Source organism: Dreissena polymorpha, chromosome 16 (assembly GCF_020536995.1).
Source record: "Dreissena polymorpha isolate Duluth1 chromosome 16, UMN_Dpol_1.0, whole genome shotgun sequence".
NCBI lineage: Eukaryota > Metazoa > Mollusca > Bivalvia > Myida > Dreissenidae > Dreissena > Dreissena polymorpha.
In genome coordinates this window covers 37,673,116-37,694,573 of record NC_068370.1, presented here as the reverse complement: position 1 = coordinate 37,694,573, position 21,458 = coordinate 37,673,116, and the positions used below count along the sequence as shown (strand labels likewise).

Here is a 21,458-nt window from a genome sequence, read left to right as displayed (position 1 = left end):
TCCCAACTTTCGTGAGTCTAGTAAGTTAGATAAGAGTGCTGGAGTTCACTCCAGGTCCACAGATAATAAAGCCTAATTCGCGGAAGGATATAAAAACTTCGAGATACGCACACATATATTTAATGCTCTATCTCAGAAAACAGTCGCCACTTTGTTCGTACGTCTGATTTCTAATTTTGATGGAATTGAGTATGCAGGGACATGAAACAATTTGTCCAGATATGTTTTCTGATGATCATTGGTTTCTGTACATATCATGGGAAATTTCAGAAGCGTATGATCCGACATTTATATGCAGAATAGTGAAAGATGAATATCATACATTAATGTCGTTCCAATTAATTTTCGGGTAAATATGTTGTTGTTGTTTTTTAAATCAAATAACGTTCTAAGAATCGTTCATTTACGCACAATATATTTAAACCAATTACAGTATTCGAATTTTATTGCAACTCATTATGCAGTGTGGTTACAGAATGAGCATGCGTACCGGTATATTGTAAAGTCATTTCAAAGATTTTTCAGGAGTTTATTGCACTTTGATTAAAGGTAAGAATTTTGAGAGTATTTTTGTCGGAATTTCAGTAACTTGTTATTCGAATTTGATGAAAATTTATATATACTACACATTGTGAAATTGTGCATAATTTCTGGCCGTTACTCTCTAGTGATTTTGTTGTCGATGTTGCGGCAATTTTATCAATTCATCGAAGAAGCATTCATCAAGTTCTGCTTCACTGATATCCTTGTTTTTTTATTTTCTTCGTATAGGTTGTTTTTTTGTTTTCATTAATGGATAGTGAAAATATGTATCGTAAGCCATTTTGATTCAAACTTACACACTTACACACTTAGCGCGAGACCATCGTTGTAAAGTATATTTCGATCACCATTGGAATTTATGACTTGTGATACACTTGCTCAATGTGTAACTGCCATGTAACTCGTTATCTAATTCGCGTTATATTAAGTGCAGTGAACTCATTTTCGAGTATGATGTGATAACAATAAGTGTACACTCTTTCTGGTCTTGTTATATCGTTAATTTGTAAATTTGTGATTTTCATAATAGTTTGTTGCATAAACATTTAATTCGTTTTAAGTACATGAAGGGGTAATCTAAAAAATTTAAATTAATTGGTCTATAGCATTTAGTAAAGAATGAAGTATATTTGAGTATGTTGTGATAACAGTGGTATCATTTGCAAAAAAGTATGTGCATTTTATCGTAGACAATCTGTATAAGCATTTAGCATAACTATTCTTAAGAATATTGTTAAAGATATGGATGAGGCGTAGTCAACGCGCGTCAAGAGCGGGGTTCGCCACCCAAAATCGGAACCACCACCTCGTCATATATTTGCCATTCCCATATTAAAACGTCACTCCTAATGCCTACTTTTGAAAAAAAACCTTTGGTACAGCCAAACAGAGTGTCAAACGTACCTTTACTATTTGTAGCCACGTGGGGAGAATGCCTGCAAACATATATCATGTAAATTGTGCATAAGATTCCCATATGACATCGGAAGCCCGCCTTTTGTTTTACATTGCCTCATCTAAATATAACACTGCAGTGAATCGTTTAAAAGTGGCGTTTTCTGCTCTTATAATTCATCTTGTCAATGGGCTTAATAACAAGAATATTTTCAAAGCGGAACAAATGTACATTTATTTAAATGTGATTGATAGCATATTGTTATGGCATAATGGATAAGAAACAAACAGAAATAGTGCTTGCTGAATTTTACTTAAAATATGTTTAACTTTATCATTTTCGTTTAACAAAACATGTCAATGCTTTACCATATATAAAAATATGTTTTGAAGCAAAACAATAGAATGAAATTTGTTTTTTTTAACGAATTATCCGAAAGTCATTACCGGTAGCTGAACATAAACATAAGACTCTCTATTAATGTTATTAAACACTTAAATAGAAAGTGTGTTTTTCTTTTTTAAACAATATAAGAATTTTGAAATGACAAAAAAAATCTCCTGAATAAAAAATGTGAAGACATTTGAAGAAAAATAAGTTTGGAAAAAACGGGAAATTTCATTATAATTTATTTTTTGCATTAACAAATCGCTGCCTCAAAAACATATATTTTGTATTTTGTTACCTACCGGTATTTACAGTGGTGTGACATCAATGCTTTTGTTTTGCTTCTATGCCAGATTGGATTTCTGCATAACATTGATTTCGCAAAAACATGGATATGCTAAATTGTGGTCCGCGGGAAAAAGTAATAATAAAAAAAACAGTCCAATATATGTGTATCTTTTATATTAAAAATGTGTTTTATTGATCCCTCAAAGATTATTTCCAAAAGGAAAAGGGGAACTTTTTTACTAAAGTTTCTAAAAAAGGAACCGGCTCTTGAACTTCGTTCATTTTGTCCAAAGTCTTAATGAAACCCCTGCGCATGTTAGTAAAAAATGTATTTAATTAATATAAACAAACTTAACAGAACAATGCTGTCGGGATTGTTTGCTTATATCTTAAAAGTAGTAAAGAACCTCAGCAAACTGGCTTTAACTTGTGCATACACTCCTTAAAAATTAATAAGGATAAAAGCTTGATGTTTCAAATTATTTCTAAGTCGGTATGAACAATTATATTTAGGAGTATTACAGAGACTCTTGCATTTGAACTTTTTCACAATAATTCTGCTATCTTAAACAAATTAAAGTGATATTTTATATTTTATGTAACCAAATTCAGTATTTCAATACAATATTTACTTATCAATCGGTTTTATTCCATTTATTTATTTAATTTCAACAATGGTAACACAGAACAAAGAGTCAGTTTTACTGTACACTCCATTTGAGTAGTTGAACTAATTTAATATTGTTTGGCGAAGGCATCTATTAAAACGACTACATGGGTTATGTTTACATACAAGATTTGCGTAATTTAAGATCCATTGTGTTTAGAACCAGTCTTTATCTACCTCAGTATGACTAGTTCCCGACTTTCATAATGGAGCAACTATCAAGCCAAGAAACAGATAAAATAAATACATTAATTTTGTGATTTTCACAAAAAGACTAACAAGTAACAAATATGTTTAATGGGAATTTACGCATAACTTTGCTCGGAACCAGTCGTATTCTCTCTTCTTGTTTTCATTTTAATAGTATTTAGTGTTTTTTATCCTGCTGTTAATGTTCGCTCACGTTTCTTATCGTACCATGGGCAATCGAATCCGAACTTGACAAGAACTATGAAGTGAAATATATGTATATGAACTTCACAAGTATAAAGGTAAATTATTATGCTGTGAATTTGTTTACAGTAATAGACATAAAAAAGCTCAATTTGTCTTTTAAGTTAGTTGACTTATTTCACATTTTCAAACTGCAATAGTTTCCGGAATGTTCGGATATACATTAAGAATTGTGTTGATACAAAAAGACCTTATTTTACTACACTTAAAAAAGCACCTCTGTTCTCAATATTTGTTATTTAAAAAAACACAACTGAATGAACCAATTTGTGTCAAAATGACCTGATTTTTTCCAATCTACAGGGCTGGGGACCTTTTCCGAAAATGGTGAGAAAGCAACGGTCTCAGGTCGTTTCGCCCTAAAACCTGTTTGTCCTAGGTCACCCCCAGTAGTTTTACCCTTGGTCGATTCGCCCTTACAAGTGGGTTGTTTCGCCCTTATTTAATTCTTATATATTATTAAGGGTATCACGTTTACAGATTTTTCTAAACGTTTAAACGAAATGAAATAAACGAAATGTTACCATTTAAACGGTATCCCTATGTCCATTTAAAAAGCATCAGTACCATCGCATTTCCAAACTGAAAATAGTAATTATTTTCGGAAGTCATATTCAGTGCATATACCATTTGCGCAATGACGTCATATTAAAACCATAAAATATTATAAACCAGACAACCCGTATTACCACATGTGTATTCGTCATTCTACAAAAACAATTTAAAGAACTTCAAAAATAATATAAAATCGATGATAAATACTGTATCAAAAAACTTCAATCCCAAAAAAATGTACGATGCACATGAAATACAATGTGCATATCGTTTGACTGCAGAATATGAAAAAACAGTTAATTAGCAAAAACGTAATCCACATATAATTTGCTTAAAATATAGCTTTTCAACATGCTACCACATTTTAACTTCGCTAATCAATCACTTAAAAGATTTCAAGATGGCGGCATATGATTTTCTGAAAGTAGTGAAGATTTCCCGTTACATTCTGTTTAGTGCTGCAACAATACGCCAAAAACCGTATTGCAATATATTGTCAGTTCAAAAACCCGTATTGCAATATATAGCAATATATTGCTAACTTGTACCAAAATTATAACTTGCCAATTACCCAATAATTTTATAAATTCCAATTTTAAAGCAAATTCTGGTAAATATTTACTATAAATGTGCTCAAGAATAATAAGAATCACAAACATTCGCAAATTTTCTTAAGTATCAAATACATTTTTGCAATTGTTACTATTTAAAGATGTGATGAAATAACGTCTAACCGGGGCGTTTTTCCCACTGAACACGCGTAATTGGCTGACGTGATGTTTACGTTTTTATACAACACAAAATACACCCATACTTTCCATGCGACGTTCTACATGTCTGTATAATTTTCGCACGCTTTTTATTGAGACAAAGGATAAAGCACTTTTTATTTGACGCTATAATTTTTTATTGTCGCGTTAGCATTCAAATTTGGAAGCGTGTTTCCGAAATTCGGATTACAAATAATGCTCAAATCAGAATCGAAAGAAACATTTACAGCTGTGCGCAATTAATTCAACGATAATCTGTTCAAAAGCATCGAATGAATGCTCCCATGTAACAACGCTACTCCGTATAATACACTTTTTAGAATGCTATTTTTACGTAAAAAATAATTTACACTGCTTTGTTTTGTTTACCTTTTTATCATTATTTCGGATGGCTTTTCTGGACGAAATGTGAATGATTTTTTGTAAAATTTTCGTACCGGTATGATGAAAATCATATCGCAATACAATATGCGGATTGCGTATTGCGATATATACCGATATACCGGTATATTGTTGATGCCCTAATTCTGTTAATGTCTGTGCCATCTGCTTACCAATCAGAAATCAATTACTGCCAAATTCGGTAGCCCGAATTTACCGCAAGTAATTGGATTTCAGTTTGTCATCGATATACTTTGTACGGCTACATGTACGTTATTTGCACCCCAATATTTATTACCGTAAAAAGTTGTGTATAAGGCGCACTTTTTTACCCCAAAATTTCATTTTTAAAACTTGATGCGCGTTATGCACAACTTCAGCCATGCCAAGACATTTTTTCCCTGTCAGTTACCCAGTATCATTCTGTTTCCCGGTGTTTAAACTGTAACTATGTTAATAATAGTGTTATATTTACGATCTGAATAAGATGGACAAACATTATAAAGTTAACATAAATATTTTCTATCTTTTTTCAAGTACGTACAGAGCATTGAAATCAAATAAATTTGAAGAAGAGAATGAAAAACAAGGAAGCCATTTTTATTTAAATGTTATTGTTTCCCACAATATTATACCCTACTGTACTAGGGTTACACAATTTATTTGGAGGCACTTGTCGATTTACTGTATTTAATAGTATGTCGGCAAGGTCTTTCCCGATATATTTATGATTATTTTTCTTGCTTTTCAAATGTGTTAATAAATTTGATATTGTGTTTGTTTACATGTTTTCATACGTCTTGTCAAGATTGAGGATGTGGTTATCGAGCAATTTGCGTCACCTGTCAAGTTTTGTGTAGCTGGGCTATTATCAAAACATGCGAACCGGCAAACGGCTTCACACCTCCATTGTTTGTTTATCGCCGGTAATGTCGTAATGGTGTTGAGAAGTTTGAGTCGTTAAAGTCTCCAGTCAATTATAGACACTCGAAAAGAACGCATGATATCAGCAGTGTAAATAAACGCGCGGTTGTGAATAAGTCATGCATGAATAACCACGTGACAATACCAATCGATAATGTCAGTTTTTTAGTTATAACTAATCCATCTGTTATGTGTACTCTTCCACGATTAAATTGTGGACAGTTACTTCGGAGACATATGATGAAAACCTTGATGGTATCCTCGTGGAAAGTGTGCATTTCATGCATAATTCATTTAAATCCAAACATTTATTTTTACGCATAATATTATTTAAAAAAAAAACACACAAACTAGCGGTATCGTTATCGTCTTTATAATAATTAATAATTGAAGCAATAAAAGAACACGGAAGATCGGCAATGTAAAAATAACGATTTTCAGTTAGCCTGTGGTACGGACTTTTTCCTCCGTTTTTTTGCTTGAAAAACTTTTTTTCCCGATTTTTTAGCTTAAAGAAGTAGATGCGCGGTATACATAAATGCGCGTTATACACAGCGTTTTACGGTACATTGATATTGACTGTTGTTTGAATGTTTACTGTTTTTGTAAACGTTTGAGCAAAATACGACAGCGACCGTTTAAACGTGATACCCTTATATAATATAACGTTTTTGTAAATGTTTGTTTCGATCTGAACAGTATTTGTTTAACATATATGGGAAATTAAGATTATTTAATTATTACAAATTTGATTATTGAGCAATATTATTATCAGTTTGATTTAAATTGCAATAAATTAACAGAAACATTATGATACATTTTGTTATAAACTTAGTATCACGATTAATTAGTGTGGCAGTGGTATGATGCGTTATTTGCCAATTAAAATAACTTCGGGACAAATTACAATTATCAAACAAGCTTAGATCGGAAGACTTGTTATCAGATGATTTGCTAATTAAACAGAAACATTAAAAGAAGATATTATAAAGGTGTTATATTGTTTTTTTATAAACGTTTAGCCAGTTTGCATCTTTTGATCTCAAGATTTTCGCCGAAAGTGTATATGAAAAGCAACTTGGCTATGGCATCGTCATCCGTGAATTTATATATCGACACGTTTTTATGGAAGACGAATTGTGCATTTCGTGTGATTAGATAGTCACACCTAGCCAACATGCCATCACATGTGATTTATGTGACAGATGGCAACATAGGGCATGTGATACAAATCCAAATATATGACATATAAATAACTTTATAGTTTGTTTTATTTCAAAGTGTATCTAGCATTGTAACGCCTCATTTTGACGACGACATACCTGAAGCTAAAGACAAAAGAAACAGTAATTAAGATCATATAATACTGTATTAAGCAATATCCCATTCAGCTGGTGACAGGCTAAAGATAAATCCTTTAATATCGCTATACATATAAAAATTAGGGCAAAACGACCCTGGATTTAGGGCATAACGACCCAGGGCAAACGGATATTAGGGCGAAACGACTCAGGGGCGAACAGGAATTAGGGCAAAACGACCCGGATTCGAAAGCAAACCAGAATTGTGGATTCGCTTATTTGAGTGTTAAATGTGTCATTGTCTATCAATGTGTAATAACAGATTTTATTAACCAGATTTTCCGAAAGAAAAAACTGGTTATTACATTGGCGAATGTCGGCGGATGGGCGGGCGGAACAAGCTTGTCCGGGCCATAGCTTTGTCGTTCATTGTGAGATATTAAAATCATTTGGCACATTTGTTCACCATCATTAGACGGTATGTCGCGCGAAAGAATTACATCTATATCTCCAAGGTCAAGGTCACACTTTGAGTTCAAAGGTCAAAAATGGCCATAAATGAGCTGTCCGGGTCATAACTATGTCATTCATTGTGAGATTTCAAAATCATTTGGCACATTTGTTCACCATCATTGGACGGTGTGTCACGCGAAAGAAATAACGTCAATATCTCCAAGGTCAAGGTTGCCACAAATAAATTGATTTTTAAACAAGGGGAATAACTTTGATCAGTAACAATGCACATTTTGAGTTGGTCTCCTTTTATCAGACTTTTTTAAAATTGAAAACCTGGTTTTGTGACAATTTTTTCCCTTGTTATTCTTAAAATGGAAATTTGATTTCAATGTAATAAGATTGGTTTGTTGAAAAAAATATTTTAGTTAAATGTGAAGAAAGTAAAACATTAGTATGGTAGTTTCTTGTTGAGTCATGGGTTCTTTAAAAGTTGTGGTCATAGAGATCGTGTGAAATTACGTGATAGAATGTTCCCACATTATGCAGTCATAACAGAAAAAGTTTTGACCAGGTCACTATCCCTCGACCGATGCAAAAATAACCGACTTTGTCAAGGGTCGAATGGGTTACGTCCAAGACAGGTCTCTGGATCTTTCAGTTTCTCAAATCTTATGTTAGGGTTCTTGGTGATGCTGTTGTTCTTTAGTTCTTGTGTTCGGTTTATTGATGCTGGACTTGAACCGTTGCGTTGCAAGTATGAAATCGAACTTTTTGTGTACTAGCCAGTTAGGAGCATGTCTGGTCACTGTTCAGAACGGTTTGCGTGGGTGTAGCATGTTGGCAAGGGTGAGTTGGTGGCTTCAAGCAAACTCAAGAAGCCTCAGCCCTCTGTTATTGGTCTCTCCTATTCAAAATTTACCTACTGTCTCTGACCAGTCTTGTTAGGCGTCTCAGCCAACCTTGACATTCTAGTAGCCATGGATGATGAGGATGTTTTTCTTCTGGACCTTGGCTATAATAAACTTTTGTGCATGGAAAAAGGTTCTGGGGAGGTCAGAAACAGGGTAATGTGAGTTTTTTTAATATTATTATATCTCCCACAGAGGTTGACAATGTTATTGATACCCCCACAAACAAAGTTTTGGGGGTATATAGGAGTGAACTTGTCGGTCGGTCTGTCGGTATGTCTGTCGGTCCGTATTAAGTGTCCGCTCTCTAATTCAAGTAGTTTTCATCAGATCTTCACCAAACTTGGTCAGAAGTTGTATCTAGATGATCTGAAGACAAAGCTCGAACATGGGCCATGCCAGATCAAAAACTAGGTCCCAGGGTCACTTAGTACGTTTTTCACATTGAGCATGGTGTCCGCTCTCTATTTCAAGTAGTTTTAATCCGATCTTCACCACACTTGGTCAGAAGTTGTAACTCATGTGTAAGTCAAGTTCGAACATGGGCCATGCTGGGTCAAAAACTAGGTTACGGGGTCACTTAGTGTGTGTTAAACCTCACCATGTTGTCCGCTCTCTAATTCAAGTAGTTTTTATCCAATCTTCACCAAAATTGGTCAGAAGTTGTATCTTGATAATGTCTAGGGCAAGTTTGAATAAGGGTAATGCCAGGTCAAAAACTAGGTCACGGGATCACTTAGTGCGTTTTAAACATCACAATGTTGTCCGCTCTTTAATTCAAGTAGTTTTCATCCAATCTTCACCAAACTTGGTCAGAAGTTGTATCTAGATGATGTCTAGGTCAAGTTTGAATATGGGTCATGCCAGGTCAAAAACTAGGTCACAGGGTATCTTAGTGCGTTTTAAACCTCACCATGGTGTCCGCTCTCTAATTCAAGTAGTTTTCATCCAATCCTCACCAAACTTGGTCACAAGTTTTATCTAAATGATATCTAGGACAAGTTTGAAAATGTGCCATTCCGGGCCTAAAACTAGGTCAGGGGGTCACTTAGTGCGTTTTTTAACATTCAGCATGGTGTCCGCTCTCTAATTCAAGTAGTTTACATCCGATCTTTACCAAACTTGGTCAGAAGTTTTATGGAGATGATCTTTAGGCCAAGTTAGAACATGGGCCTTTGTGGGTCAAAAACTAGGTCAAGGGATCACTAAGTGCGTTTTAAAAATTGAGCATGGTGTCTGCTGTTTTTTGTGAAGACGATTTGCAAAATATTATGTGTCAATGCCGCATGTGGGGGTATTTGTCACGTCTGTGACAAAGCTCTAGTTGTTGATGAAACCTGACTGTAAGGGGGCGGGGCAATTTTTCTTTTATTGGTATAGTGAAATCTTGTAAACACTCTTGAAGCAATACGTACCGGTACTTTTGGCAAAATCATTAAAAAAATCGCCAAGTTAGAAAATGGTTCTGTCCACCAGTAGGGCAGAGCTATTTATATTTTATATGACCGTAGTTTAACCTAATGAACACTATAGAAGTTACCTTTTTTTACCAATCATCATGAAAGTTGCCCAGAACATTACATGTAGTTTTGATCATATCTTGGTTGAGTGACGAAATGATGCCATGGGGACTGAATAAAGGTAGTGATGACAGATTATGAAAAATAACAATGACACATAGTTACTGTAGTATCTCAACTTTGTAATGTGTACAAACTTGTTCACTGTATTTTCTTAATTACCCACAGCTTTGAGACAACACACTGGTTTTCATGGGATAAATGTACTCTGCACAATATCAATGCAATTTGTGTGTTATGATTTTAGAACAGTGGAACTGATATAAAGGCATTTCAGAAAATGGTAGCATGAATTCAGACTGAATGTTTACAGGAATAAATTACTTTAATATATCACTCTATACTTAATGAATTAGTTTGGATAAAATGAAATAATGAAATAAGAAACTGGAGAAGAAATTGTATTTGTGCATAATTTTGTATTTGATTTGTAAAGTTTGCAAATGTTTATCTTGCACTGATCTTTATGTGTGTGTATATTTAAATACCAAAACATTGAATATAAAAGTTTCGATGTTGAAAGTGATTTAAATCAATTGAAGTGTGAACCACACAGTATGTGTATCTTGGTATAATCCTGAAAGAACAAAACCTAATGCAAACATTAGAAATAATAAAAACAAAGTTTATGCTTATGAATCTCAGGAATGCCACCTTAATGTGGTCGAGCTATACATTACCATTTTGTCTAATATTTTGTGTTTATGTATGGATGATTGGTCATTTGTGAACGTGCATTTTAAAGAGATGGCTAACAGAGCATGTCTATTGGCTCACATTGACCCAACTACCATGGCACACTCATAGTTGAACAAACTGGTAGTTACATTAGTGGGTGTACTAATACCTGTGTGTAATACAGGTTTTTAAGCTTGAAAAGATAAGGTTGACATAACAAGCTTTCACAGCAGGATGTTTGAGTCAGCTGCAGTCAACATAGTTGAATTATTGGCTTTATTAAGACTTTAACTAACCCCTCGTACTTGGTACAAACAACAGTGTTATGTGAACTTGTGTCACATGAATATTTGCATACTGACAAAAGATTTGTGGTCACTCAAATTTGTTGAAAGACAATACATTACCCAGTGTTTATAAAACAGTTTTATTTGTACCTCATGTAAATCAGCAGAAAAATCAGTGTTTACTGAGTTGTGAAGAACTACTATGGATAGATGTGTGAGAAGTGATGATAAAACACACTTAAAGCAATTATTCAAGCATACCAAGAAGGGATGTTTATATATATATATAACACCTATGACTGTGTGGCTGTACATGGAAGGCAGTGTGTAATGGTTGAGGTCTTTCACTTAACCCTTACAGTGCGGGAACCGAGTTGTGAAGGCCTTTGCAAACAGTTTGGATCCAGATGAGACGCCACAGAACGTGGCGTCTCATCTGGATCCAAACTGTTTGCTATTCTGATAGTATTCTTTGAAAAAAATCGAAGGAAATGCTAATTTAAGAAATTCAGCAGACGACATTTTAGCAGACGACAAATTTCCCAGCATGCAAAGGGTTAAGATAAATTACACTAATCATAACCTTATGAATGCAACTTTGAGATGTTTTTTTCATGCATAGAAATGCTGAAAGAAAGTGCAAGTAACCAACTTCAACATTTCAAAACATGCATTTTATGTTTATAACTTGAATTTTAAGGATGGCATTGAATCAGGATGTTAGAATGCCTAAATTAGTGGTTAGTTATTTAACCTTTTATATTTGTTGGGTACAGCGAGTACCTGTAAAAGTGACTTTATTGACTCAAGATGTCAGCAGAGAGTTTTTGTACATATGTGTTTTGACAAAAAATAATTATGATTACCGTTTACAGATATGGTACTAGGGAAGGATCTTGGTGCAAAAGAAGGATTATGTGCCTTTTACCTTCTTGCTTTCCTATTCCTGCCCCTCTAGGTTGGTCAAAACAACAAATGTGAAAATCATTTATTTTGTTCTCCACCATTGTGAACTTTCTGTGATTGTGTGTATAATAATGGATAGACAGTCAAATTACCCGTATAGGGGAAGTTTGACCAAAGCAAAATGTTGTTTAAGTATTAGAAACAGAACAATTAAATTAAAGATTCAACAAATGTGATGACTTTTATTTGTTTAGTTACTACTGAATCAACATATTGATCAATCCACTTTAATTGTATCTGGTAAAGCAAAAGGCTTTCATTTTTCAGATGTAAGAGAACAGACTTGGTTTCATTTGCGTTGTAATACTATAAATTCTACAACATTTTACAATTATCAATCTGGTGCTCAAAATTAATGTCTGAATATTAAATGTCCAAAACAGTTCAACATAATGAATTAATGATACTTGATGTTATGTGAAGCAAACTCATATACTAATCCTCGTCTAACATTTATATGATAACAAGTTTTTGGACAATCTAAGTTTTTGGTCACCCTTTCTTTTAGCCAAAATTATGTGTTTTTATCCCCACGCTTTTTGAAAAGCGTGGGGATATTGTGGTTATCTCCGCCCTCCGTCTGTCTGTCTGTCCGTCCTGGCCACTATCTCCTCCTACACTATTACAACTAGAACCTTGAAACTTACACACATGGTAGCTTTGAGCATGTGTGGGACCCTGCACAATTTGGAATTTTGATCTGACCCCTGGGTCAAAAGTTATGGGGGTTGGGGTGGGCCGGGTCAGAGATTTTCACTCATTTTTTATGTTATTTTACATTAACTTCTTCATTTCGGCACCGATTTACTTCAAATTGATACTGAACCTCTCTTATGACAATACGGTCAATCTCAACTATGCATGGCCCCATTACCAACCCTGGGGTGCCCCGCCCACATAGACCACACCCACCCAAAATTGCCTTTTACTATAATTTCTTCATTTCTACACCGATTCACTTCAAATTGATACTGAAATTCTCTTATGACAATACGGTCAATCTCAACTACCGTAAAAAGTTGTGTATAAGGCGCACTTTTTTACCCCAAAATTTCATTTTAAAAACTTGATGCGCGTTATGCACAACTACAGCCATGCCAAGACATTTTTTCGCTGTCAGTTACCCAGTAGCGGTAATTCGCATCATTCTGTTTTCCGGTGTTTTAACTGTAACTATGTTAATAATAGTGTTATATTGACGATCTGAATAAGATGAACAAACATTATAAAGTTAACATATATATTTTCTATCTTTTTCAGGTACGTACAGAGCATTGAAATCAAATAAATTTGAAGAAGAGAATGAAAAACGAGGAAGCCATTTTTATTTAAATGTTATTGTTTACTTTTCCCACAATATTATACCCTACTGTACTAGGGTTACACAATTTATTTGGGGGCACTTGTCGATTCACAATAGTATGTCGGCAAGGTATTTCCCGATATATTTAAGATTATTTTTCTTGCTTTTCAAATGTGTTAATAAAATTGATGCTGTGTTTGTTAACACGTTTTCATACGTCTTGTCAAGATTGAGGATGTGATTATTGAGCAATTTGCGTCACCTGTCAAGTTTTGTGTAGCTGGGCTATTATCAAAACATGCGAACCGGCAAACGGCTTCACACCTCCATCGTTTGTTTATCGCCGGTAATGTCGTGATGGTGTTGAGAAGTTTGAGTCGTTAAAGTCTCCTGTCAATTTTAGACACTCGAAAAGAACGCATGATATCGGCATTGTAAATAAAACGCGCGGTTGTGAATTAGTCATGCATGAATAACCAGGTGACAATACCAATCAATAATGTCAGTTTCTTAGTTATAACTAATCCATCCGTTATGTGTACTCCACGATAAAATCGTGGACAGTTACTTCGGAGACATATGATGAAAACCTTGATGGTATCCTCGTGGAAAGTGTGCATTTCATGCATAATTCATTTAAATCCAAACATTTATTTTTACGCATAATATGATTTAAAAAAAACACCAACTAGTTGTATCGTTATCGTTTTAAAAATAATTTATAATTGAAGCAATAAAAGAATAAGTAAGATCGGCAATGTAAATATAACGATTTTCAGTTAGCCTGCGGTACGGAATTTTTCCCCCGATTTTTTTGCTTCAAAAACTTTTTTTCCCGATTTTTTAGCTTTAAAAAGTAGATGCGCGTTATACATAAATGCGCGTTATACACAACGTTTTACGGTATGCATGACAATACGGTCAATCTCACAGGGCTAGCGCTGGCCCAAAATATCTTTGAGCCACCCAGATCTAGGGGGGTCCGGGGTCATCCCCCCCCCCCCCCCCATCCCCCCCCCAGATTTTTTTTGGATCCTAGATTGTCTGTGGTGCGTTTTGGGCCTATTGCCAACCAGTTTTCGTTTGTTTCAAATAACAATGTATACTATAGATTTTTCATATTTCTTTTAATGACAACAAGCACATGTCACATATCATAATATACATCACATCACAATTTTCATATTTGTTTTTTTTTTTTGTTCAGACTCATTTTCGTCCAAAGGACGCTTTAAGGTTAAAGAAGTCATGTTAGCGACTGTACGGACAAAGTGGTTACTTCCATTTATATAGTAGACGACAGGAATTACGCTTCCTATACGTTACAAATTCGTAACTTTAATTAAACATAAATTGCAATTAAACCGCGCGTGTTTTTCTCGTTTTCCTTTGATTTAAATACGCCGCTGTTAGTTAGCATAGTGTGTGAGTAAAACGATCAAAATAATTATCACCTTTTCATTTCAATCGAAAATCGGCAGAAAATCGGCAGAAAGTTGTAACATCAACGACATAGAACTAATTATTTAATTATCACTCTTTAATTTAGATCGATAGTCAGCTTGGAAATAATTAATTTATTGTCACGCTTATTTTCATTTTTAATCTTATAATACGACATTTGCGACTGGCCGCTATTTTGTTTGCAGACCACAATATTAACTGTGTATTCAAAGCTCCACCCATTTTTACGTTTCATTCAACAACGTCATTTCATTTGTAAGCGAGCTCAGTTTTGATTGGCCAGCTACCTTGTGCACTTCAATAACAATAAGGTCAAGCGATGTCTCGATACAGGTGCAGACCAGTTTTCGTTCACTGTTCAAATTGCGAATACTTTCATTGAAACAAGGAGAGAAATATAGAAAACCAGTTTCGGGATAAAATGGCGGCTGTTTTTAATGAAATTTTACGAGATTTAAGCATTTTCGCAAATCGGATTTTTCTTGAGCCAAATTCTCAATATTTTCGCAAATGGCTCTAGTGGCGAATGACAGCGCGAGCCCTGATCTCAACTTTTCATGGCCCCATTACCAACCCTGAGGCGCCCCACCCACATAGGCCACACCCACCCAAAATTGCCTTTTACTATAACTTCTTCATTTCTACACCGATTCACTTTTAATTGATACTGAACTCTTATGACAATACGGTCAATCTCAACTATGCATGGCCCAATTACCAACCCTGGGGCGCCCCACCCAAAAAGGCCACACCCACACAAAATTGCCTTTTACTACAGTACAGGCAACGTGTACTTTGACAAACGCCACTCTTCGCGGTGTTCATTTGACGGTGTTCACTTACCAAACGACCCCCCGCGATGGGTGTTCAGATCAAATATTCGCGGGGGCCGTTTTCCATAAGGTGGACACCGCGAATCACCGCGGAGCCATAATATCTACCGCAGTGTTCATCGTGTTCGCTAGAAATAAAATAATTGAACATAAACATAGGTCGGTACCAATTTGCAGAAAAAATCTACCGTACGTTTAAATGTTATAGGTGTCATTTGGTGTCTGAAAAATTAACAACGATTACAAACAATCACAATCGATTACCGCATACATGCAAAAATTCCCGTCTCTGTCCATTACCCGATAATCCCAAGATTTCCGATTTCATGCAAATTCTGGTCAATGTTGACGATAAAAGTGTGATAGAAATGCAAAAATCACAAACGTTCGCCACATCTCTAAACTATCAAATGAATTTCGGTATATGTTTCTATTTCAAGATTTGATGAAATAAGCGCCCAATCAGAACAGGTGTATTCCAACATTTGTGAATCACCTGATGCCAAGTGTGCGCGTTGTGTAGAGTTCATGTTCTGTTAAAAATTGTAGCCACAAATAAATACATGTATATATGCCCATGATATTTTCATTTTCTTAATTCAGAACCATAAAAAGCGCGCGAAAATTGGCGTGGGTGTATTTATTTTTTACACAAAATCTTCGTAGCGCAGACAACATTGGGATCTTTTTAATTTCGATTTAAAGTTTCGTAGTGAATTTCTTCTCAAGTACCGGGGAAGCTTGCGGATGATTTGGAATTGACATTTCATCTGAATAAAATGAAAATCAAACACGCTGTAACACGCCATATTTAGATTTCATGCAACATGTACAAGTCATTTTCTGGAAATCGGGAGAAATAAAACCCAATTTTGTGAAAACAAAAAGGGCAATTGCATTGATTAACACCATAAAAGTTAATCGAATTGATAATCTAAATGCTTAGTTTTAGTTTCCGACTTAACGTACTACCCGAGTTTAAGTACGCATAAATGTGCACATAATATCTACATGTACATGAAGTATATGATTTTATTTTGTACATGTACATGTACATTTAAAATGCGTGAATGACCCTAGCAGACAGGTGTTTACGGTGGCTGCGCAGCATCACGGTGATCACGGTTGTTCCCGTTAACAATAGCGTGCAATCGCGGCGATTTCGGGTGTTCGCCGAACACCGCGGTCAGTAGCGTGTCCGCCTCCGCGAAATGTCACCCATCGGGAAAATTGAACACCGCGGACACGCGTTTTTTGTCAAAGTACACGTTGCCTGTACTGTATAATTTCTTCATTTCTACACCGATTCACTTCTAATTGATACTGAACTATTCTTATGACAATACGGTCAATCTCAACTATGCATAGCCCCATTACCAACCCTAGGGCGCCCCGCCCACATAGGCCACACCCACCCAAAATTGCCTTTTACCTAACTTCTTCATTTATACACCAATTCACTTCTAATTGATACTGAACTTCTGATATGACAATGCGTGGGGATACATGTCGGCCTCTGCCGCGCCATTTCTAGTTGTGATTGTTTTTGACACCTAGAGATTTTAGCTCACCTGATTACTGAGGTGAGCTTTTGTGACCGGTCTTTGTCTGTCGTCCGTCTGTCCGTCCGTCGTCCATCCACATTTGTTTGTAAACACTCTAGAGGCCACATTTATTGTCCAATCTTCATGAAACTTGGTCAGAAGATTTTTTCCCAATTATATCTCGATCGAGTTGGAAACTGGTTTATGCAGGGTCTAAAACAAGGTCACTAGGTCAAAAAAAAGAAAAACCTTGTAAACACTGTAGAAGTCACATTTTATGCATAATCTTCATGTAACTTTGTCTAAATTTTTGCCTTATTGATTTGTTGGTTGAGATTAAAAGTGGTTCCGGTCCGTTGAAAAACATGGCCGCCAGTGGGCGGGGCAGTTTTCCTTATTTGGCTATAGAGAAACCTTGTAAAAACTCTAGAAGTCACAATTTTTGCCCAATGATCATGAAAGTTGGTCAAAACATTGGTTTTATTGATATCTCGGACGAGTTCGAAAATGGTCCAGATCAATGAAAAAACATGGCCGCCAGTGGGCGGGGCATTTTTCTCTATATGTATATAGTGAAAACATGTGAATGCTTTAGAAGTCACATTTTTGGCCCAATTTTCATGAAATTTGGTCAAAATTTTTGCCTTAATGTTATGTTGGTTGAGTTTAAAAGTGGTTTCGGTCCGTTGAAAAACATGGCCGCCAGTGGGCGGGGCAGTTTTCCTTATTTGGCTATAGAGAAACCTTGTAAAAACTCTAGAAGTCACAATTTTTGCCCAATGATCATGAAAGTTGGTCAAAACATTCAGGCTTTTTCCGCTCCATTTTGGGAAAACGCCACACTGGAATTTTGGGAATTTCGCGTCGTGAAAACCCCCATTTTGGGAAAAAAATTAATCGCAAAATTGGCTCAATTGGGAAAAATTATTGCATGTAAATTATTTAAAACAGTGTTTCTTATATTTCAAAGAAGCCGTTAACTGGTAAATAACGACTATTTTGATAACTTATTATTAAAATTTTACAAAATATTATGAACATGTGTGATTAGTGCAGGTTTTTTAATCTGAATTTGGGGAAAAGGCTTGGCCTTTTTGAGGTGAAAAAAATCGCGGGAAGCGCCGGATTTTGAGGAAAAAAACGAAAGTCTTAAATAATCATTAACATATTTTACAGTTCTTAAAACAAATTCAAGGCAACAGATAATTTAATTATGCAATACTTTCTATTTTCTACACCAGATCAGGTCAACTTATATATGTAAAGGGTAAAAAAAAAAAAAAAAAAAAAAAAAAAAATTTTTTTTTTTTTTTTTTTTGGATTGGGAATTTTTTTTTCAATTGGGAAAAAAACAACCAGATTTGCATTGGGAATGGGGCCGAATTTCGGACCCGTGGCATAGGGCGGAAAAAGCCTGACATTGGTTTTATTGATATCTCGGACGAGTTTGAAAATGGTCCAGATCAATGAAAAAACATGGCCGCCAGTGGGCGGGGCATTTTTCTCTATATGTATATAGTGAAAACATGTGAATGCTTTAGAAGTCACATTTTTGGCCCAATTTTCATGAAATTTGGTCAAAATTTTTGCCTTAATGTTATGTTGGTTGAGTTTAAAAGTGGTTTCGGTCTGTTGAAAAACATGGCCGCCAGTGGGCGGGGCAGTTTTCCTTATTTGGCTATAAAGAAACCCTGTAAACACTCTAGAAGTCACAATTTTGGCCCAATCATCATGAAAGTTCGTCAAAACATTGGTTTTATTGATATCTCGGACTAGTTCGAAAATGGTCCAGATCGGTGAAAAAACATGGCCGCCAGTGGGCGGGGCATTTTTCTTTATTTGTATATAGTGAAAACATGTGAACACTCTAGAAGTCACATTTTTGGTCCAATGTTCATGAAATTTGGTCAGAACATTTGTTTCCTTGATACGAGAGTTGAGTTAAAAAATGGTTCCTGTCATTTGAATAACATGGCTGCTGGGGAGCGGGGGGCGGCAGTTTTCTTATATTTATAATTAGTAAAAAAAGCTGGTAAACTTTCTAGAAGTCACATTATTTGCCCAATCATCATGAAACTTGGTGAAAAGATTGGTTTTATATATATCGCAGATGAGTTTGCAAATGGTCCCGATCGGTAAAAAAACATGGCCGCCAGGGGGGTGGGGCAGTTTTCCTTTTGCGACTCGAGGGAAACCTTGTGATCAAACACTTTAGAAGTCACATTTTTTGCCTTATCATCGTGAAACTTAGTCAATGCATTGGTTTTATTGATTTCTCGGACAAGGAGGAAAATGGCTCAGATCGGTGAAACACACTTTTTAGCTCACCGGATTGCTCAGGTGAGGTTTTAGGATTGGTCGTTGTCAGCCATCTGTCCGTCCACATTTGGTTTGTAAACACTCTAGCATTCACATTTCTCAAGCATTCTTAATCAAAGTTCCTGAAAGATGTCCCTCAAGTTTGATTTTGAGCAAAATCACATAATTAATGCCATAATTATTGCCCTTTGATTGTTCAAATTGTCCTTATATTATACAAAATCCTTGTTAACACTCTAGAGGTCACAATTTTGTTTCAGATTTTATGAATCTTGGTCATAATATTTATTTTTGTAGCAAATTTTGATGTTTGGTAAGGGGGGTCAACTCAAAATATAGGTAACCATGTCAAATATTACAAAAACAAAAACACTCCATACGCCAGAGTTTTGGTTCAATAATGATGAAACTTGACCAGGATGTTTGTCTGGACAATATCTAGGTAAAGTTTGACATTTGGTAAAGATTGAATGAACCGACTCCTCTCAGGTTAGCGAACTAGGGCCATCTTGGCCCTCTTGTTTCTTTTTATTAATGAATCTTAAGTTTTGTACTGTTGCATTTAATTGGAAGTTTTCCTGATTCTTTCTGATAATGTTAAGCACACTTGCTTTTACTGCAGGATGTCGGCATAAAAATACTGGTAAATGTAAGCAGGCAGTCAAACTACCCATGCATTTGCTTTTTTAGGGTAAAAAGGTTGTGTATACCAGTAATCAGTGATTTTTTTTGCTTTAATTTGTTACAGCCTGTGCCTTTTGAATTGGGAACATTAGCGTGATAAACCGTGAAATTGGGAAAAATAGCGCGATAAACCATGAAATTGGGAAAAATTAAGCATTATAAATAGGATTATAAGTAACAGAAGTGATATTGTTTTTAAGTGCATGTTCAGGGAGTTTTCTAGAAAAGGAGTCTGGTCAAATTGGGATTTTTTTTAATCAATAAAAGTGGCAAGTTTGGGAATGATTTATGGACAAAAATGCCTAAATTCAAGTTATATATTTTTTAAGATGTTTAAAAAATAAAGTTGAGACCTAGATTTATGAAATCATAAGTTATATGAGACTTCTTTCTAAAAAAAAAAAAAAAAAAAAAAAAATTTTTTTTTGGAAGTTTTTGGGAAAAAACGTGTATTTTTGCGATTGGGAAGCAGCCGAAAATCGGCTGTAAATTTGAGCAAAAAAAATCACTGGTAATGTTACAATATGAGCATTTTAAATCATATTAAATAGCCTCAACATGTGAGTGACAGGAGTCTATTAATGTGCGCACCATTTTGTATGTTTAAAAACGCTTTTGAAGATTTTTTTTATGTTAATTAAATAGAAGATATTAAAGAAACAATTGATTTTCAGAATATCTGTTCAAGATGTGTGCCTCATGTCAGCTGCCATAGAACAAGGATGGTATATCTAAGAAAATTCCTGTCAAGGAAACATTTTATGAAAATATGTAAGGTAAGCGTTTAATGAGAAGTTATGATGAAAATATGATAAGCATGGTTAATATGTAATACTGGTCGTGTACGTAATACCGGCCTGTACGTAAAAAATCGGCCACCTGTGTTTAATCATTTTCATGATATAAACACACATATTTTGATTATTTTTAAACCAACCCTACTCTCAATACTTTGCGAATTAAAGAAGCATATCACTGTAAACGTTTGCATTAAAATGTCTCAAACATAACACGAAATATTTCTTACATGGGAAAAGTGACGTCATAATCCATTCCGAAAATTATATTCATATAAGAAACAAATATATTTGATAAAATTGTTATTATTTCTGTCTGATAAACTTTAATTAAGGTATTTTCAATTAATTGTATAAAAACATACATTTAAAACATAAAAATCAGGACCTAAATATAAACTTATAATATATAAATTACCTCCCTTGATTAGAATATTTAAATAGGTAACATGTTGTAAAATTAAATATAAGCATT

The 21,458-nt window shown here is 34.9% G+C and overlaps 1 protein-coding gene across 6 annotated transcripts in view; it reads left to right on the top strand.

The window, feature by feature from the left end:
• Positions 1-3,173: 3,173 nt before the first annotated feature.
• Positions 3,174-21,458, top strand: part of LOC127862153 (protein O-linked-mannose beta-1,2-N-acetylglucosaminyltransferase 1-like) — a 75,821-nt gene continuing 57,536 nt past the window's right edge. The window contains exons 1-2 of one of the 6 annotated variants that reach the window (XM_052401149.1): positions 3,174-3,271; positions 20,861-20,962. In XM_052401149.1, the coding sequence (XP_052257109.1) occupies positions 3,245-3,271; positions 20,861-20,962 (129 nt within the window). In that variant the 5' untranslated portion in view covers positions 3,174-3,244. Of the gene's footprint in view, positions 3,272-3,422; positions 3,561-10,881; positions 11,413-11,668; positions 11,814-12,012; positions 12,032-20,860; positions 20,963-21,458 lie in introns of those variants that run through there. The other 5 variants (XM_052401150.1, XM_052401146.1, XM_052401148.1 and 2 more) reach the window with 5 other exon arrangements.